Source organism: Colobus angolensis, unplaced genomic scaffold, assembly GCF_000951035.1.
Source record: "Colobus angolensis palliatus isolate OR3802 unplaced genomic scaffold, Cang.pa_1.0 Scaffold266, whole genome shotgun sequence".
NCBI lineage: Eukaryota > Metazoa > Chordata > Mammalia > Primates > Cercopithecidae > Colobus > Colobus angolensis.
Genome location: NW_012115888.1, coordinates 382,367 through 405,132, shown reverse-complemented (window position 1 = coordinate 405,132; position 22,766 = coordinate 382,367). Strand labels below are relative to the sequence as shown.

At 34.9% G+C, this 22,766-nt stretch overlaps 1 protein-coding gene across 3 annotated transcripts in view; it reads right to left on the bottom strand.

The window, feature by feature from the left end:
* Window positions 1-8,670: 8,670 nt before the first annotated feature.
* The window catches only part of CDH18 (cadherin 18, type 2), a 363,385-nt gene continuing 349,289 nt past the window's right edge, over window positions 8,671-22,766 (bottom strand). The window contains exons 10-11 of one of the 3 annotated variants that reach the window (XM_011947447.1): window positions 18,987-19,238; window positions 8,671-9,339 (exon numbers count right to left, since the gene is read on the bottom strand). In XM_011947447.1, the coding sequence (XP_011802837.1) occupies window positions 8,849-9,339; window positions 18,987-19,238 (743 nt within the window). In that variant the 3' untranslated portion in view covers window positions 8,671-8,848. The remainder of the gene's footprint in view (window positions 9,340-18,986; window positions 19,239-22,766) is intronic. The other 2 variants (XM_011947449.1, XM_011947448.1) reach the window with 2 other exon arrangements.

The window sequence follows — 22,766 nt, the reverse complement described above, 5'->3', positions numbered from 1 at the left end:
GTAGCTAGTGAAGCTGACTTCAGTGGGATCTAGGAAGATTTGTAGATGTCAAAGTTGTTCATTGAAACAAAGTAAGACTTGGAAAGGTTAGAGGCAAAGATGTGGAATTCTGTTATTTTACTTATCCTGTGATTTCTGCCTTTTCAGTAAACAAGGTTAAGCTGTCATTTGACAGAGAGGGACTGAAATTTCTTCAAAAAATATAATCTTATTTTTGATAAGACCTGCCTTAAGTCACTGTGTGCTGACAAAATGGACAAAATGTACTTCATCAAAACATGTTCTACGAAAACAAATTATTTCTTTTTCTATACATAGAATATGAAGTTTTATTGCCTAGAAGTTGAAACCGTTTTCATTTTGTCCAAATGCTGTTCAAAGTAGGAGCATATTTCTTTGATTAAAATTGAAGAACAGACTCAAATGATATAGAAGTATGTTTCCTTGAATATGCAAAACATACTTCATGACTATGCTAATGAGTTCTCTTTCTCTTTAATATTTAGAGTTTTAGTATATCCCCAAACGTTGTTGCTGTAAACATTTCAATTATATTTTTCTTTCTTTCCTTTTTTTTTTTTTTTTTTTGAGACATAGTCTGAGTCTTGCTCTGTCACCCAGGCTGATGCACAGTGGTGCAATCATGGCTCACTGGAGCCTTGACCTCCTGGGCTCAACCCACCCTCCCGCCTCAGCCTTCTGAGTAGCTGGGACAGGCATGCACCACCACCCCAGATACTTTTAAAAATAAAATTGAGAGAAACAGGGTCTTACTGTGTTGCTCAGTTTGGTCTCATATTCCTGGGCTCAAGAAATCCTACCACCTCAGCTTCCCAATGTGCTGGAATTACAGGCATGAGCAGCCTAGCCCAGCTAAATCGTATATACACATTTTTAAAGTCCAAGAATGAATTTTCATTTGCTTTTAAATAATTATCTCAAGTGGAATTGATTTATATATATATGCTAAAAAAGAGATGAAATGTAAAGAGCATAATTTACAACACAATTCTAATTTGTCTAATTTTATATTTAGATTTTGTCTTACTAAGTCTGAAGGAAATTCAATACATACAGTGTAATTGTAAAATGTATACTTTCATTTGTCCTTCGCATGATGAAAAGATGAATCAAATGACCTAATCCTGGAATGGCTTGTTTTCCTTGCTTACACATTGCAGAAAGTTGATTACTTGTTCAATATAATTGAAGTCACAGTTTTTTGAGACTGAGAAAGATTAAGGGAGCAATAAAGAAGCCATAATAATATAGTTACCGAATTCACCAAAAACTTTACTTTTTTCTGTGTTTCACACAGACAATTATATCTGATATTCATAACAACCCTGTGAGGTCAATATAAAGATATTATTTCTATCTTAAATTGAAGGGGAGTGTAGACAATGTTTAAATTAACATTTAAAGGTATGAAATTAGTTATAGTGACAGATTCCAGACTACAACTTCTGAAGCCCAGACTCCCATACCTTCGTTTCCCCTACAACCCCATTTAGGTACAGATTGTTTCTATTAATATTATCCTGTTCCATATTTTAATTCAAGACACTGACTGGAATCAAGAAACTGAATCGTAGCCTGTTGTTTTTCAAAACTGTTTGTCGTAGTAAACATTCTATTTTTCGGTATTCATTCATTCTCTCAATCTGAAACGGAGTCAGCCAATGGCAAGGGGCATGCTAATTGAAGACTTGGCAAAGGAAAGAAGATAGTGGCGCAGGTTGATGGGAAGGCACAGGTGAGAAGAGATGCCTTTCCACAACTTGGAAATAGTATTGTGTGGAGAATTTACCTCTGTAAAAATCAGAAGAAGGTTTTGCATTGCACCTTAATCAAAACTAGAAGATACAGTTTTTTATCGTTGTTTTAGTTTTGGCTATCTTGTTTGAGACAGGGTCTTGCTCTGTTGCCCAGGCTGGAGTGCAATGGTGTGACCACCGCTTACTGCAGCCTCGGCATCCCAGTCTCAAGCGATCCTTCTGCCTCAGCCTGCCAAATAGCTGGGATTACAGGCGGGCACCACCAAAAGTAGTGGGGATTACAGGCGTGCACCACTATACCTGGCAAATTTGCAAATCTTTTCTCACTTTGTTGCCCAGGCTGGTCTTGAACTCCTGAACTCAATATACAGTTCTAAAAGGTTTTTTTTAATCATGTTATTTTATTGGTGTATCAGAAGTCACTTACTTATCACTGTGTGCTCAATGTTGTAAAATTTATGTGTAACGGAAGAGAAAATATCACTTAGGTGATGAAACACAGGAAATTTATTCAGTGTTAGGATTCCTGAAGAAACATCTTTGGAAATTTTCTTTTACGTAAAGAAACGGGCATCTGTAAATTCATACATATTTTTAAAAATTGTGGTTATAAATTAGGCATTGAAAATATACAGAGTAAAGGACTATTTTAAAATCAGTTATAATTTTAGTGGCTTATGAAATAGATCATCAAAGCCATTTTGATTTTTTAAATTTCATGCAAAATTTAGTAAATTTCATATGAATAAAACTTCCCCCCAGCTATCTTTGGAAGACTAAAAGCAGGATGATTTACAGAAGGTTAGAAATACACATTGTTGTGAAAGCTACAAATCCAAACCACATCATTAAATAAAACCTCAGGCTCACAGGAAAGTGACTGTCACAGAGCATTTTTATGAATGCAAATTTTTTATTACTTTTTGGTGAGAAAGAACATGATTAGTGACAAAGGGTAAGAAACTGAGTTGAAAAATAAAAACTCTGAAAACAACATGATGACTACTTTCTATTTCTGAAAAACATTTTCTTGAATTTGTTCTGAAAAATACATGAAATATAGAAAATGTTCAAACATAGCTTTCAAAGGTTGTAAAAAGTAAGCATGTAAAAATGAAGGAAGAAAAACTGAGAAACAGAAGACATCAAAGTTGGGATTTCAGGCTAAGTGTACCTGTCATATTAATAAATCAATGCATCTTCATATTGTATGATTGATGCTTTTTGAAATAAATCTGAATGTAAATTATTATATAATGAAACACAAGAGTAGGTGATATTTGTGTTGATATGCATTAAAAATAAATGATGTAGTTATACTAAGGCATCAATTTGGTCTTTGGTGTATGAATTTTAGTTCAAAAATATGTTTATATCTAAAACAATGATTATAGAAAATAGACACATTTATCCAGTTAAGAATAAAATTTTGTGAATAAATGCTACTCTTAAAAGTATTTCTCTTGTCTTCATTTTATTTTTGTTAGGATGAATATATTAATAAAATTCTATGAATTCAATAATCTAAGCTGAAGTTTATAATTATGCCTATACCAAGAGAAGTTAAAAAACTTCTCTAGGTATGTTCCTAAACTAGGCAATTTTTTTTAGAAATAATTAAAATAGTCCAATATTTTCTCTGTAAGTACTCATAACTCTAGACTCTTTCTTTAATATATTGTCACTGACAGGTAGATGTTAATGAAAAATGCAGTTTTCTAAAACAGAGATCAGGCCACGGTCATATTCCTGTTTGGTGGTAATATAAACTCAGTGACATTGGCTAAAGAATGGGTTTTATTCTATTTAAAATCTCAATCCAAGTTCTCCTAACATCTCACATAATTTCCATGCATGAATCCTGTAATCTATATCAAATAATCTACATTTGGATATCTGATTAAATGGTCCCCTAGACTTCTACCTCCTCTTGTAGATTTCCCTGCCTCTTGCATCACTACCTAGTCCTAGAGGATACAAGTGTAGCACATTACTCACACAGTTTTAATATGTTCCTCAACCTTTCATTTCATTGCATCTATCTCTTTGAGAACACTTTTTACCACTTTTTGCTTTAGATTGCATTGTTCACAGCTTTTTACATGCAGGTTGTAACTCTTAAATGAGACTTCAATTTCATTGATGATGACAACTGTCACTAGGACTCTTTTTTAAACATCCTTCTGAATGTCTGGAACAGCGTCTTGCATCTACTGTGTATTTAGAACACCTTGCTCAGCTAAAAAATGTTAGAAGGCATTAGTTTCTGTTTGAAACTAAGGCATTTCAGACAGCACTTTGAAATTTCCAGTAGATAATTTAGAATAAGAATTTGATGATTTTTGACATAAGAAAAATGGTATTGATACAATTATTAGGGTAACTATTATGACCCATTTTAAAATTTCTAAAGTTAGTATTGGTGAGCAATAAGACTAAACAATCTGATGAACCCATTATAAGCCATAAATGTTACATTCCTTCCTCATAGGACATAATTCCAAGAGTCCTTCAATGCCCATTTTCTCTATTCACTTTCACCTAAGAGTTTGAGAAAAGAATTATTGCTAAAATAGTTTTTGAAGTCTCTGAAGTGTTGAAGGGCAAAAATCTTTCATTTCCATGAACTTAGCACAATATATGAATGCAATCATTCCTCCCTTGACTAACACTTTTTTCCATATTTTCATCAGTGCTTCAAATAATATGTTGTTTTTTTCTGATCTCTTCTTTTATTTAAAAAATTGCACCACTACATCTTTCACTGGCACAAGTCAGAGTAGTATATGTATTTTTAAAAGAGTAGGAACATGGTAAAAAGTACTGCATTTAATATTTCATTTTAAATTTATGTACTTAGAAACTGAAAAAGCGACTGGGTTCTGAGTGCTGGTCTTATCTCCAAATGGTTGTGAGTTACATTTGGCTGTAAGGTTTATACGATTTCTAATCCTATATTGGAAAAAGATTTAACCTCTGAAGATGACATAGAAAATAAAAATTTCAGTGGTTTTGTTGTCTTTAGATAATATTTAATTTGGCTTTAATCCTAAAGGATAAAGAGAGACGAGAGAGAGAGAGAATTCAAATTTGAGTCATATATTTCCCAGGAACTATTCTGAGATATGACCTATTTGTGAAACTGAAAGCCAAGTAAGTCAGTGGCATAACATGCATAAAGGTTAAGTACAATTTGACCTTGAGAGATTGGAGTTTTCTCTCTTTCCATAATACTCAGCTCTAGAGTCCCAATTTTTGAACAGCTGATCAACCGCTGTCCACACTAATACACAGGTAAAGACCTGCACCACATGTTTTGCATTCAAACATGTTCCATTAACATGCTCAGTTAACTGGCACTTCTTGATGACTCTGATATGACTTCAGATAAATTTTTGCATCCAACATATATATTCAGCTAAACCAAAAAGAAGACACCACATCAGACTTACGAGTAAAGTTCTGTAAGAAAATGATAAATTTTGTATTAAGCTTGTTGCCTTGCCAAAAATGATGGACTCAGTCCTCTTCCCTCTCTACCCAGATTTCTGATCATTTTCTCTGCTCTTTATGTAAATACATCTGAGCTGCAATCAACTCACATCCCGAAAGATTAGACTGAGGCTGGATACAAAATAAAGGGCAAAGGTCATTAACTTCTAGCTGAGTGTTCCATATGCTGGGTTCTACAAGTCTATATACATCAGATATTCTGATCACATCAATATCTAAATCCTTGTTTTGACTATCATTTTACCCTCCAGATATTGTTCAAGAAGATATGTGCATATAAGTGTGCCCACCTATGTGGGAATTCAATTCCTTTCAGAATATTTTCCTTCTTGTACCATGTTGTAGGAAACTCACAACCTAACTCTGTATCGAGCCTTATCTTTTCCTCTTCAGCCTCTTCTTCCTGTCTGTGTTCATACAGATTTGTCATAGGAAGAATATCTTATATAGATATTTTAGTAATTTCTGCAAAAGTTATTACTTTCTCAATGTTTGCACAAGGAGTATTTTCAGTTAATAAATTCTGCTAAGAAACACCTTGGATAAAAATACTATCATACTATTTTTTTTTTAATTTAGCATCCAAGATTTTGCACAAGGTCTGTGTGTAGAAAAGTATCTTATTCGAAGGAAGTAAATTGATTTCAAAGCTCTATTTTATTTATGTCTGTAAATAGCAACTAAGGCTTCCAAAATGTGCTGGAACACACTAATGACGTGTGATTTCATATCTGATTATTTGTGACCAGTGAAACTCAAAGTCAACGTACAAACTCTTGGCTCACTACACTCTCAGGGAACTATTTTCTAATGCTGATAAAACTAGAGATTTTAAAGTAAGATATTGAGTGTTCAATGACTCTTGTCAATTTGCACAACATTTATATGTTGTTACTGTTTTTGGCTCAAACAAGCAAAACAAAAAGTATGAGAAGCAATCCATACTTATAATAATTATATAATTGCTTAGTTTTAGAGTTTACATAAAAATAATACTTGGAATGCTTTCATTATTTTTTTTAATCTACATGGAGTACAGATGCTCCATTTTATGTTCTTATTTAGATATAAGGTGTGATATAAGGGAGCTTAGAAGCAACCTGTTATTTTAATGTGTGATTAAAAGAAGATAGTTCTGAAGTGTTTCGTTTCACAAAATCAGAGAAATACTGTGATTTTCAGATCCACGTGGAGGACCTTAAATGTTACATGAACTGTTAAACGTATACACACATTTTATTTTTTAAATCCTCTGCTATACATTTATTGTGTAAATATTTAAAAAAAAAAAGTGCTGAAACGTATTAGTGATATGTGATTCCATAGTTCTGTGGATAGCTTATCTGAAACCTAAATCCAAAAGCCTCATGGAATTCCAAAACCTGACATTCCTGATACATTTTGCAGAGAAAAGTCAAAACACCCAGCCTACAACATTTGTACACGCTTTACCCTCCTTTTAGAGTGAATGTAATCTAGAATTAGCATCATCAGAGCATGTATATCTAGAGGTTACTCTCTACACCCCTCAGTGTCTCTTCAGATTTAACCTCACACTGGAACACACACCATTATGTGATTTAAAAGGATAAAGCAGCATCTGGAAAACTAAAATGTCGTAAAAAGCTTAAATTACGTTTTATTCCTCAGGCTTAAAACACAAATTGGAGAATTATTCAAATTAAGCTTACTTACTTCCCATACCTCAAAATTATAATATGATAGCACAGGGTAATTGCAAACAGAGGTAAAATCCAAAATTTTTCACATGGGTAGAAACAGACAGAAAATGTCATATAACTTTTGGGGACACTGGATAATGATAAATGTAAAGAGCAAAGGAAAAACTCTGGTTTCAACCAATTCCTATTTCATGTATTTAAGAATTCCAATATTTCTGAAATATATAGATGTGGTCAGTTTTAGAAAATAGGACCATTATGGTATGAATTCTTACTTCAAGACCAATAGCAACAACAACAAAACATTATCTAAAACAATTAGAAAAAAAAAAGCCCCACCCAAATCCTCAGAAATTAGCTCATGAAAATATTAAAATAATTAGAATTTTGTACGATATATTTAAACAGTAGCTTCACTGTTAAAGATTTCACGAAATTCTCCCATGATAATATAGTATTTTATGTGAGATGCATGTAAATATATATTTATAAGCTAATGAAACTAGAAAATTAGATAAGCATCTGCAAGCTTTTATGCAATTGAATACTTTGCAGTTGGCAAAGCATTTTACAGAAGCTCATTTAATCCTCACAACAACCCTGTGAGGTGGGCAGGGAAGTCATTGCCATCTCTGCTTTGTGGTTTGGACCCTGGACACAGAGACTTTTGGGAGCATATCTGAGGATAATAACTGTGAATCTCCTTTTTTGCTCCTAGTCCCACACATTTTCCTGTTGATACCAAACTAATTATTAGTGAGATGGAAAAAATCTGAACCTGTGTAAGGAATAAATGTAAGTCAACTATGATTCTATGACATTTATGTTCATTGGAGGAAAGTCTTTCAGACTACATTGTTATTGTGTGAGGTACCTATTTTTGATTACTGCTCGTGTTGAAAATAAGTGAATTAGACTGAAGTACAAACCAACTAGCAAAATGTTTGACAATTAATTTCAAATACAGAAATGATCAAAATTGCTGATTTAAATATAATAAAACAAGTGGAAAAAAGGAAAAAAAAAGTTCCCCAACATTTGGTAGAAGATAAGGTGTGTGGTTATTGTTAAAATTAAATCATTCCCTGACGTATCAGATTATCATAACATACCTTAAACTATTCTTTCTGTCCATTTAAAAATAGGAGTATCCCATTAAAATAAAAGGGGGTGTACAGAATAGAGACAATAGTCTCGTGCTCAGTACAGCACACAACTGGTGCACTGAAGTTGCATACATTATAGTGCAGGCAGCAAATCCCCATGCTCCATCAGTTTTGTATGGAGAAAAGAACTGGGGAGGGCAAAGGGAAATGGTACATACAAGTCCATGATAGAGTGGAAATACCTCATGTAATATAAACACAAGACAAGGCTAATGAGATCTGTTACAATAACAGAGAGTGGTTCTCAAGGGTTCACCCAGAAAAGTGATAAAAGAGGTCGTGATTACCTTTACAAGTTTCCTGTATTAGTGTTACCACCCCTATAAGTCATAGCCATCAGAGATCTTGAGCGTTTTTGTTTAGTTTTGCTTTTGAAAAAAATAAATCACAAAATATTGAAACAAATATCATTGTTTGGCTTAATTCAGGTATTCTTAATAAACAGTACCACAGACTTTATTGAGCAATTGAAAATATACACAAGGAACAATAACTTTTTCTTTGTATTGTCTTTTTTTTTTTTTTTTTTCCACTTTCTTCCAATTAAATAACCCAGTTTCGATCATGAAAAGGGCACTTGTTTCTACAGGAGCTGTGTCCAACTTGCTCAGTTTCAAGTACTGTTTCCACACTTCTTCCTTGTCATTGCTGAGGTTGTGTCTCCACTTACTCAGGAAGCAAATTCCACGACGTTGCAAGAAGTGACCCCCTAAGTTGTTCTTTCAGATTCTATTTCTCCATAGAGTTCAGCTAACTTTTTAAACTCAGGTCCCCAGTCTCCAAGGTAGTGATAATCCTGGTCTGATTGTGTCGTTGCTGAATCCAGCGAGCTGATAGACCCAGCTTCTGATCTCTGACCCTCATAGGCGTAAGTCTGAAGAGAGTCATAAGGGGGGACGCTAGGGTCTAGGTCTGCTTCTGCCAGTCTTTGCTTAATAAATTCCTGAACATCTATGCTTTCCAGGGTGGACAATGTCTGGTGTCTGGGAGTGAGCTTCACTTCAGGTCTGATGTCTCTCCGGTACTTGAGCTCCTCAGCAGCAGAAGGATTCCTCAAGGCTGTGATGTCAAAGGCCTCCGTGTCTTCCTCTCCGCCCCCTTCATCATCATAGGTAACCACGTTCTCCCGTACATCCTCCTCGGAAATGATCAAGGGCTCTTTTTTGCTGCGCCTCAGGGTGATAAAAATTACCACAATTGCTGAGGAAAAATGGAAAGAGGATGAAGAATTAAGAAAACAGGAAGGAAATTCTTAGAGATTTTACATCAGCAATTTCCGGTTCGTCACTAACCACATTCCAGAGTTAGGCTGGCATTACAGCACAACCCACTCTGTGCTCTCTGAATAACACCGCAAGGTACTGTAACGCCTCAAATAATGTAAAAGATGGTTACCCCAGGAGACTCTGTGAATTGCTGATCTTCTAGAGAAAACCACATTACTCTCTGTTTGCTAGGATGTAGGTTTCTTGGCTCATATTTCAGTAAAACCATTTAGTGAGTAAAGTGAGATAAACACACGATGAAAAAATAATATGAAATTTTAACTAAAAAAATGTAGAGAGCTGGTCTCTACATATATTTATTTCATCCTTCTAGGTAGATACACTAAAGGAAAGATGTTTTCAGTTTCTGGGATATTGGAAGAAGGAGTCTTAAGGTTAAACCCTTTAAATGTTGACGCTTCGTGGAAAATCAAAGCAGAAATATGTTAATGTTGACCTCTTTTGTCAATTATCCTTTAAAATTATATTATCATGCATTAATAATTGCATTTTCCCATTCAGGGGCAAAATAATGTTTCATTATTTGTACACAACTTGTTTCATAGGAATTTTCTGATTTAAGAATGTTCTTTATATAACTATTTATTTAATTCTCACAGCAGAGCTGTGACTTTACTCTATTTTTTACAGCAGAGTTGTGGCTTTACTCTCTTTTCAACCAATTTATGCCTGAGGTTGCAATTTCTCTGTGTGTGCAAAATCAGACTTTGGCGATGACCTTGAGCAGTAGGATATAAATAACTCCCACAAGCTTAGCACTCCAATAATGGAACACTACGCATAAATGAGGATGAGGAATCTGAGACTCAGGAAAGAGTATCTGAATAACCAAGATGAAAAGATCACACAGATGGCAAGTGGAAGAGCTTGTACCATAACGTGATTTCTCACATCACAGGTAATGACATTTCTACTATAATAATATTCTACTTCAGTATTTCAGAAACATGAAATAATAAACTGAGTGGCCAATTGGACATGTGCCTTAGGATAGCTCTTGCTGAATATGGTGGATTAGTCTTTATTTCCAACAATGCTGCAAACATTAGAAAATATGATAGAAATGTGTCTTGGGAACTTTGCTTTGGCCATTTATCAATATTTTCAACTGTTTCTATTTGATGAGATGAAACTGCTACTAAATAGAAATAGCTCCCTCACATCAAATTTGTTATAGCCTGTGTTATTAGGCTGAGTATTATTGACTTCAGTTCTATAGACTGCTCTTTTCTTGTTCAGCTGATATTCTAGGGTTTATGATAGTGATAATGATGCCCATTAATATTTTAAACATTCTATACTCCATAATAATCAGGGAGGTACATTCAATTGACATTTAAGGTTGTTATATTTAGCAAATAAAAATAAATGGCAGGATTCTCAAATGTGAATTTGAGATCAACAACAGCACACATGCTCACCCACCCACCCCCCCACCCACACACACACACACCTCTCAACCTTTACATTCCTATAAACCCATTTGAAGTTGAAAATATCTTAAACCAAAAATGTATTTGATATACATAATTTAGTAAGTATTATACCTTAGCCTAGCCTACCTTAAATGTGCTCAGAACACATTAGCCTACAGTTTGGCAAACTTATCTAACACAAAACATACTTTATAATAAAGGTTTTATAAAGAATTTTGAATCAGAATTCAATATATGGTTTCTACTGAATGCATACTGCTTTCACATCCTTGTTAAGTCAAAAAATCTTAAGTCAAACTATTGTTGGTTAGAGACCATCTGCAACACACACACACACACACACACAACCACACATACACACACATACACATAAGGTATTGTGTCCCATATAATATTTGAGATACACACACAGAGGCAAATATTGTGCTAAGCATACATGTATATGTTCCAAATATATTATTCCATGTGACATATTTATGTTATGTATACACATATATACCTATATATAGACAAAGATATATTTCTTATTTATCTGAAATTCACATTTATCTGGGTATACTGCATTGTATCTGGCAATCTTGATTATATGTGATCCTCAACAAATGGTTGTGAAGCAAACACCAGGTTATCTAACTCTGATAAAGAACATACTTTCCCCCCAGCAACTGCCCTTTTACTGCTTACCTCTGCAAAGTAACTTTTATCTTTACTTTTATCATTATTGTTACTTTGTTCTTCTTTATAGCTTAACCTATTTTATGTATACCTCTAATCGATATGGACTAGTTTTATCTGTTTTAAAACTAGAGAAAACTTGAGGAAGAGTAGTCGATTTTAAAGCCAGAGGTGGAAAGGATAATGAGAGAAAGGGATGGTCACTGTGCACTGGGAGGTACCCAGTTTTGCAGAGGAAAGGCAAATGGGAGACTACGAAGGAACCAAAAAGACAGGGGGAAAAAAAAAAATCTGTAGAGAAACTCATAGAACCATCCAGAAAAGTGTGAAATGAAAAGAAATTAGAATCGGGAAGGTCATGAGAAAATTTAATGAGGGTCACTACAGCAGACATGGGAAGCACTGAATTACTGTTGTTTAAAATGAAGTGGTTACAGAAAGCTGAAAATGAAATGCTGATGCTTCTCATGCCCTGACCTACAAATATTATGCACAGAATTACAGATTTTCCCATATATGTTGACTATACTTCAAAGACATTACTTAACAGATGCCTTTATTTTGGGGTAAAAAAGGCTTCTGTTGAACATAGAAATATGCATTTAATAACTCCCTGTGTATTTTAGCATAAATCCACCTTATAGTTTTCTAATTCAAAGCCCCAAACAACATCCTCAAGTAACTCACTCCACTGTATTCAGAAGTTTAGATTTATCATGCACGATAAATATCTCTGTTCATCTTTATAATTAAATGAAGAGGCTGTACTAGATCGAAAGACCTATTTATACAGACTGCCTAATTTATTATAATACAATTTCTTACCTTCACCAATAAATCATGTTATTTTCTTTTATATTGAACTGGTTGGTGGTTGATGTCAAGGGAATTTACGTGCAGACACAACAGGAAATATGTAATCAATACTGCCATAGAGGTAGGCAGGTAATTTGCATCCTCCAATATTTGTGCAATTTTTCAATCTTTGCATATGTATCATATCCACTTAATGAAATCAGAGATAAACCTGGCTTTTTAATTATCATGGCATATGGCATATAGTTTCTTATTTCTCAAAAGTTAAAATAATTCAGATATATTATAATTCAAAATATAGAGACCATTTACGTTTGAACGTTCAAGGTTTACATCTACCTTTACCCCAGAAAAGGTAGTATTTGCTACCTTTCTGGATATTATTTGCCAGTATTCAGTGATTCCTAGACTTGTTACATACTTATTTAATAAAAGGATACATATATATGAGATATATGTATATATAATGATCAAAATCTGAGTCACTTTTGAGTGAAAGGGGATGTTGTTTATAATTATGCCAGGACATCAGGACAAACGCAGACATAGGATCACTCTAGTTAAAGGTAAATTCAAATCAACTCAGAGAAAACATTGTACATTGTGTTCCTGATGAACTTATTTTCATTCCTGTTGGTTCCACAGATATTTCTGGAGCAGAGGACACCAGGTAGATATTCCATAAGCAGTTCTCATGTGGACAAACAAAAAAAAATCTCTGTGAAAGTGGTAATGTGACATTGTGTTAAGTGAATTATCCTGAACAGTAATAGCCTCACTAGGAAAATAATTTTAAAATTTTTTTTAAAAATTAGCTTATGGTTACTAATAACATCAAACTCCTAATTGTACTGGAGAATATTTCTTAATGTTTGAAAAACAAATGAAATGTTTCCAAAAAAATCCTAAGACCAAAGCATATTTTAAAAGAATGAGTGCAGATAATAATTATACATATAAATAGAGTCAAATCCTTATTTAAAACCTGACAGTCAAAAGAATGTATTCAAATGACCCTGATAATCTTTCAAACCATACACGTGGGCAAGGTACCTCTTCTTACAGTGGGTCATCTGGTAAAATACAATGTGAGATAACCAAAGCAATGTTACAAAAAAAAAAAGATATATAACTTGTTTTTCTTTGTACAAAATAATAAATAATTTCTGATATAATTTGAAGCCAATTTTAGTTGTATAATTTGCATTGAAACTTGAATAAGCTGAAGTATTTTTTAGATGTCTTATTCTAAAATCAATATTTTATCTAAGAAAAAGAAAAAGTACATTTCTTTTTCTTCTGTTCAAGTTTGGACAGAATTGTAAATGCCCTCGAGATTATCATTTTATATAATAAATTAGAATAAATTTATGGAGTTTTATGAATTAATTTTATCATCAAGTAATTCAAAGTTGGGGAAACATTTTTTGTATTTGTTTTCTCATAATATGTTTTTTCCTATATATTATGTATCATTCCAGTGCTTGACATACTAAGTGGCTTTCAGTTTCCATAATATAAAATGTCATACAAAGTGGCTTTCAGTTTCCATAATATAAACTGTCATACAAGTTGCATTTGAACACATTCCATACTGAAACTCAACATACTCCTCCCTAAGTAGCTTGCATAGCAGAATCTTTTAAACCTCAATATCATTTTATTCTTTGTCATACCATCATATGTTGGCACCACATTTGGTAGAACTGAGGTGGTCTGAGTCAGGGAGGTTATTCTGATTAGCTTATGGAGTGTGACTTGCCACACTTGGGAGTGGCATCTCTCTCTGAAACCTTAGATTTTTTAACCAAGGGTAGCACACAAAATAATTTGAAATTGCTCAAATGAAAATCAGGCTGACCGTTTTCTCCTCACCAATTCCATCTTCTTCTCTTAGTTCACCATGCGTTCACAACCACTCCATTCTGATCCTCATTTATCAGGAAATTTATATCCAATAATAGGGAGCAATCCATGCTTCACTTACGGTGGCCTCACTTAGGTCACCTGCTTATATGTGAGCTATGGACTGAAAGGGTAGCCGGAAGAGGTCCCAGTCAGATCCCAACTCAGTGACTTATGCCAAGTGTGATCAAGGTTTACCTTGCCAACTACTCTAGTCCCTCTGGCAAGAGATGGGATAAAGTTGGGAAATGAAAGTCAGGCCTCTGGGAGGGAGAGAGGACTTCAGCTACCTCTACTGTCATGGTAAATTCTGATTGCATCATAAAGGCTCACTCTAAATTCTCTTCCATCCATCATATGCAATAGACCTGAAAAAGGTAATCTCAACAGAAAGTAACCCAACTCATAATGTTCAAATCTATCATTTAAAGCTAGTCTCTTTGGTTGACAAGCACCATTCAACGTATTCATAGACGGATTCTGACCATGTTGTAGAATGTTGAACCATATGTAATCTTTAATAAACAAGAATAAGCATTTCAAAATTCTACAGAATGACTCTTAAGGTCCTTTCAACTGAAATGTCATTCTCACAGGTTTAGAAATAGAAACAAAGACTGAATGTGTGGCCTGAGATCACATAGTTATTGGCAAAACTAGACCTGGGTTTGTATAATCACAGTCTTTTTCACAAACAAGAAGTTGAGAGGGAAAACATATTTCATATTAAAATCCTAACTTTACAATTTGTTTAGGTGTGAGGATTGAACGTTAATTTAGAATTAGAAGTTCAAGAACAGAATTAGAAGTTCAAAAAGAAAGTTTTGCTACCTTTGGTTTTGCCAATATTTACGTTGAACACCATCTCACAAATTAACTTCAACATTATTTTAAAATTACAGATGACTATATCCTGTATCCCTTGGCTACATACTTTCTGAATAACAATAAAAACTAATCAATGCCATGAAAAGCATACATTGCATTATAATATATAATTGTAGTTATAATATATGTTTTCACTAATTTTATTAGTTGAAACTCAAATATGCTTTTACAGCATCTTTTCACCAATTCCGTCTTCTTCTCTTAGTCTACCACGTGTTCACACCAAATCTACTTTGATCCCCATTTATTTGGAAATGTATATCCAAGATTAGGGAGCAATCAATGCCTCACTTATGGTGGCCTCACCTAGGTCACCTGCTTATACCTGAGGTATGGACTGAAAGGGGAGCTGGTCCCAATCAGATCATGGCTCAAATATGCTTTTAGAGCATATTTGAGTTTCAACTAATAAAAATGAAAAAGTAAACATATCATATAGTAACTTTATTAGTCTGGAGGGATATCATAAAATTTACAAATGTCCTATTATTTACCCCAAAAGAGAAAACATTTTCATAAAAACCAATTAAAATGAAGTATCGTTCCATGAAAACAAAATATTCTTTCAAATAATGCACCTCAAAATGTACCTAGACATTTAACACGTTAACTACATTTTTGATCTTCATCTTAGTAAATGAAAATAGTTTTATGATGATGAATGAGCTCAAAATTTGAAGATAACATGCCTCACCTAAGTGATCTACTTTTAAGAGTAAGAATGCTGGAAGCACTCTCATTAAAATCCCTGCGTTCTATTCTCTATGACTTCAGTTAGGATCCTAGAGAGATCCAGGTTAATTGCTGTTGTGCAGCCTTGTTTTCTCTTTCTGGAGTGTTTGTGCTCTTTTTCTTTTTCTTTTAAAATACACACACACAAAAGAAGTATGTTAATATCCAAAGAAAATAGCAGTTCTGACCCATAAATATATAAAGTTTCTTTCTTTTTCTTCTTCTTTTTTTCTCTTTTTGAGATGGAGTCTGGCTCTGTTGTCCAGGCTGGAGTGCAGTGGCATGATCTCGGCTCACTGCAAGCTCTGCCTTCCGGGTTCACCCCATTCTCCTGCCTCAGCCTCCCAAGTAGCTAGGACTACAGGCACCCACCACTACGTCCAGCTAATTTTTTGTATTTTTAGTAGAGACAGGGTTTCACCGTGTTGGCCAGGATGGTCTCGATCTCCTGACCTCATTATCCGCCCACCTCGGCCTCCCAGAGTGCTGGGATTACAGGCGTGAACCACCGTGCCTGTCCATATAAAGTTTCTAAAGGCTCTCTTCCTGACTTTCCTCTCCACCACACATTTACTGTATATATTTATTTGTTTTTATTTATTTACTTATTTTTGAGACAGAGTCTCACTCTGTCATCTGGGCTGAAGTGCAGTGGTGTGATCATGGCTCACTGCAGCCTCCAACTCCCAGGCTCAAGGGATCCACTCATCCCAGCCTCCCAAGTAGCTTGAACTACAGGTGCGTGCCACCATTACGAGCTAGAAATGACTTGATTGCAGTGAAATGGTTCTTGCTCTAGTGCACCAAACTTCCATGCTTCATGTTGCTAAGTGCAATTGAGCATTTTGGTGCTCAATTTATTGAACTTGTAAGCATCTTTTGACTTTGTTGACAAGATCTACTACACAGCACAATGCTCATTGATACCCTCTTTTCCCTTGATGTTTGTGACATTATATTTTCTTCCTACTCTCGCTTCTTCACTGTCCTCTGCTATCTCATCCTTCTTATTTAGTGATCACATTGTAGTTTCTCACTGCTCAACTCCAGTCCATTGTCTCTCTACATATATTCTCTTGCTGGGCAACTTCAATGAAGTGGACTTTCAATGTCTTCTAGCTCAGGGTAGTTCAGGATCTATATTCAGCAAGATATAAGAAGTTGTATTTGATGCCATTCTAACTCATGCAGGTCTCTACATTGTCAAAGATCATTTTCCTGAGTCCATCAAAAGTACCTAGATAGTATTCACTTTTCCTCAGGTCTTTTGTAAGTATGCTACTCCGATACATGCTATGTCGAAGGGAGACGAGCGCAGAGTTTTCCTAATTGGTTTGCCTACATGCCTTCTTGTCATCAGTTCTATTCTCCATTTCATTCACAGTCATCTTTTGCAAACTGAAGATTTTATAACGGGACTCTCTGGCTTTAAACCTTTCTTTACACTCCTAAAACAAAACTTACCGGCTTTGCCATGCCCCACAAATTTCTGGATGCTCTCACCCTTTCCTACAAATCCCTTCTCCTTTCCAGGCTCATTATGCTTTAATCTCCCCTCCATCTATACAAGCGATTTGTCTTCGACCCCAGGAACAAAACAAGGAACATATTTTTTTCAAGAATACCTCTTTCTCAGAAAAACAGTCAATTATCTTTTCATGTATGCCAGTACCATAAAAGGAATAAAAAGCAGGCTGCTAAGAGAAAGAAAAAAGGGTTTGGACAGAGGTTCCCACTTTATGAAGCAGAAAGATTCCTTACATCCATCTTTCTTTTTATTACAATACAGATTTGCTATCTTGTTTCAAAGAGCAATCTAGAGTTTATAGTTATACGAGCTCCTCATGCAGCTGTGAAAAGACTTAGAATATTACAACAGATAATGTAAAATTAGAGAAAGTGTTTTATTTTTAATGAACTGTAATGAAAAATTCAAATAAAAAAGTATTATTATTATTTTTTTAGATGGAGTCTTGCTTTGTTGCCCAGGCTGGAGTGCAGTGGTGTGATCTTGGCTCACTGCCAGCTCTGCCTCCCCGGTTCACGCCATTCTCCTGCCTTAGCCTCCCGAGTAGCTGGGACTACAGGCGCCCCCCACCATGCCTGGCTAATTTGTGTGTATTTTCAGTAGAGACGGGGTTTCACTATGTTAGCCAGGATAGTCTCAATCTCCTGACCTCGTGATCTGCCCACCTCAACCTCCCAAAGTGCTGGGATTACAGGCGTGAGCCATTGTGCCCAGCCAAAATTATTGTTTTTAAGGGAATATAATTAAATTTAATAAAATTTAATAGTCCCCTAAGACCAAAAAATATTCAGTACATTAACAACTAACATTAATGATTAACTAATTATTGTGAACTAGTAGAAGTTTCTACAAGATATCTATTTTTTATTTGGTTTTCAGATTCGTTTTGCTTTCTGATTTATTCATTTATATATTTAAGGTGTGCAACATGATGATGTTTTCCCAATAATAGTTTTCACTATTATTACATAATGAAATGCTTAGTGTAGTCGAGCAAATCAATGTATCTGTCATCTCACATAGTTACACTCCTTTTTCACGTGGAGGGGAGAAAGCACCTAAAGTTTACTGTCTTTGCAAATTTCCAGTACAACACAATATTATTATTAACTAAAGTCCTTTTGTTGTATATTTGATCTCTACATTTACTCACCCTGTGGCCATATGACCCTCACCCTCATCCTGAATGAATGGGTGACCTCCTCTGACCTCAGAAGCTAAGCGGGATGGGGTCCTGGTCAGATTCATTTAGAATGATGCCACATAGGTTCTTGCAAAAAAATGTGAAACGCTCTTTCAAGATGGGATTCTGAATATTTAAATATGAATTCTTTCTAAAATATACACTTTCAAAAGCATTTCTTTCCGATTTTATCCTTCTTCTGTTATTTCAGTTCTTTAAACACATTTGAATCTAACTATTTTGAGATTAATGATAGTATAGAGAAAATTAATTCATAGGAAATTGGAGCAGCTGTTTCCTTACCCACATTATGTATGCCTAATCCTTAAGTTTTGTCAAAATGATTTCCTCTCATTCAGAATTGCCATCATACAAACTTAGGGTTTAGAATGACTTACCCAGGAGAATGAGAACACAGAGAAGAATAGCGATTAAGGCTCCTGTACTCAAACCAGCCGAGGACAGGAAGGCTTCTGCATGGCAGGTCCGCACGCGCCCATCTCTCTCGCATGCACAAACCCTGATGGTGAGGGTGCTGCTGCTGCTGAGAGAGGGGATTCCACCATCAGAGATCATAATGGGCAGATAATACACATCCTGAACAGTTCGACTAAATCTCCTCCGCCTTGTCAGAATGCTGGCTGTGTTATCTATGACAGACATAAGCAAAACAAAATATTCTTAGTCAAGCCGCCATTCAAGATTCACATTTCCTTTAATGGATAAAATGGGGATGTGTATCTTTCTTATTTCAGTTTATGAAGTGGACAAGGGAATATGAAAGGGCAATTATTAAAGAGAAGCTATTATTGGTTCTCCAATTGAGAAACCTATTTAGAAAAATTAATACAGCCACACTAAAGATGAAGGAAAATAGTGGGAAGACAAAGGAGGAGGAAGAAATGAACATTTTGGACATGGACCTAATAGCTACAAGACTGAAAGGGATGCAGATGGCCTGAAGTCATACACTTAGGGTCCTATACTTTGAAGTGAGCCAGTGAGACTTTCCCCAAACCTAGAGGCTCTGAATATATGTGACAGGACTACAAATCTGTATTTTTAGCAAACTATTGAGGTGAAGTTGATGCATAAAATAGGTATAACAACTACTGGTTTAGATAATATTTCTATGGAGACAGTAGATCAAGCAATAAATTTTTTTAGACTTAGCTGTGATTTGAAGCACTATTGTTTGACCATGGGGAAGTGAATGATGAATAAAATAGCTAATCATCTTTTTTAAAACGTGTTTATTAAATGCAATGTACTATAATAAATGCCTGCATGATATATGGTGTTCAATCTATAACCTTATGAGGGACAGGGTGCTAAATTCTTTAATTTATAGATGAAAAAAATTTTATTATAAATACTAATTTAAAAGTAAATAACCCTAGTCCCAGAGTGTTAGTTTTCCAAAATCACAAAGCTAGTAAATGATAAGGATAAAACCTCTATTCTAGAACCCTGCTCAACATCACAACGTCACTTTGCCTCATCTCCAATTCACTGCCAAATGGTATTGATGTCCTCAGTGCATATAGTATATGTTTCATTGTACTGTTATTCCTCATCCCTGAATGCATAGCTGAAAACTCACATGGTTCACACTTGGATGTACTGTTCAGAACCCTTCATAAAATTACCTGTTGCCCTAGCTATAGATTGCCATCTGCTCCCAGGTCACATTCTTCTGGAATAGCATATAACTAATGACTCATTGCTGAAAGGTTACAAATGTTGGCCTGTCCCCCTTCCTATACTACTGACAATACTGATGGACAACTTTAGCTCCAGAGCTTTTCCAGGGGGTCAGCCATTAAGAGACATTAAGAGTGAATGGCAGCTCCATTTGTCACTCTACCCAGTCCTTCTTCCTTCTCCTGTGATCTACAGATGTTGATCCCAATGGCACACTCCACTACACCTGCACTCCAAATGCCAGTTCAACTCCAGGGAACTCAACATGCAGCTACATCTATGAGTTAATTATTTTGCACTAAAATGTAAGTGGATCATTAGACAATTACAATGAGGGCTTCTTTTTCTCTCATCAATGTCTTTTATTCTGAAAATTGAAATTGTATTTTATATAGCTATGTTTATAATAGTCACAGTGCAACATCCTAAAATGATATTATTTATTGTACATTGCTAAATTAATATAATGAGAAAGCTAACTAATTTTTCAAATATTCGATGTACTACACATAATAAAACACAATAAAATATGCATATGCATACATATATGATTGAGTTACTAAAAATCAGAAATAAATAATCCAATGAGAAATTGAAGATTTTTCTTACCCAGAGAAAGAGGAATTTTTAAAAACGATATCAGCTGTCTGTTCTTAAACATGTTATAGGATAGAGGAAGAAGATGTGGAGAAATTATATAATAATTTATCAGTCACATTTACTATCCCAGAAAACCCGACCTTTGTGGAAGCAGATCTATCAGCTGTAGGATGATGCATCATAATTAAGAGAAGTCTTTAGTCTATGGGAAATGTGTGAGGTAAGTATTCACAGGCACAAACATGTCTGACAATCTCACAGCTTCCTCTGAAGAAGAGATGTGAGACACTGGTCTCTGAATCTCAGGAAACACGAACAATAACATGTGAAATGACATAACATGTGGTGTAGATGGTGGCTGTTTCATGACTAAGGCCTAGCATACATCTCATATTCATAATCTCGAAGTGTGCTATTTTCAGGAAAACTATTGAAAATGCAATCAGAAACAAGACAAATGCCAGAATAGGTTCCTAGTGCATTTTAAGTCCTGAAATAGAAATCTCTAAGATGTAAAGACATAAAAATGTTCATTCTTTTTTTTTTTCCAGTTACAGTTTTGACTTTGGAAAAGAAAGGATGATTCAGAAGGCAAAGAGCTTCCCAGCTAGAAAAGCTTAGCACAGCAGAATAATGAGCTCTTGACAAGGGATATTCCATACCTCACCAGAATGGCAAAAAATATACCCGGCAGAAGGCTCACTGAACTTGAAAAATAAAATTTTGAACACTAAGGAAGAATATGAAAGGAAGAAGAAATATATATATATATTATATAAGAATATCCTGTGTGTCAGGAACTATTCTAGGCACACTGAAGATACAGCAATGAAAAAAAGTCCCTGTTCTCATTAAGCTTTTATTCTAATGGTACAGAAAGACTGTAAAATGTCAGATGGTGATAAGTAGGGTAAAGGGATAGAGTCATGGAGGGTACTATTTTAGTAATCAGAGAGTATTATTCTGAGGAAAGGCCGTTTGAGTAGACGTGACATAAAGTGAAGGAATGAGCCAAGTGAATTTTTAACCTAGTAGCTATCCATGAGAATAATCTTCCAGGTCTCACCCATTAAGACATGACTTTAACTGGTTTGGGATGACACTGTCTATGTTTCTTTCTTTCTTTTTTTTTTTTTAAGTCCCTAAGTGATTCTAACATGAAACGATGGATTATAGCCACTGAAAAAGATATATCTCTAAAATAGAGACAAGTTAACTGTTTTATCAGTGCTTATTAAGAATATCATTTCCAAGTATTTAATATACATTTCTGGTTCTTTGTTGTGTTAAATTCTCAGAATAATATCAACATTCCCAAGCAGTGAGATCTACGGAAGAGAATAAGCCACTGCTAGACATAATGCTTCCGACTTTTGGACAGGTCTACCACTGTATTATATAAGGTATAAGACCTTTACCTTCTTCAAGTCTATCATCAACAGAAGCCCAAACTGCCTCTTTTCCTTCACATTGGATAAGTATGCTTGAGCAGAGAAGTAAGAGTGGGGAAAAGGGAGGATTTTCTTCTCCCTGCTCTCACAGAGGTTCATACAAGTATCATGGACAGGAAAATTAATATATTCTGCCCAAACTGAGATATTAAAGCATTCTCCATGCTCACATCATGACCAAACTTCTTAGAAATTACATATGCATAATAAGGTTGTTTCAGTCTTTCTGTAAAAGCAGTAGAAAATTTGGAGTTCCAAAAAGGGTACTGTGACTTATACCCAAAGCTATAAATGCTATGTAAAATCACAACTCATTCTGGTAGCTAGAAACAGTTATCAAACAGAGTTTAGAATTAATTTACCAATTACTGTCTAGCATCCCCTTTCATCCTAATAGACAGCAGAGTAATACAAAGGCATACA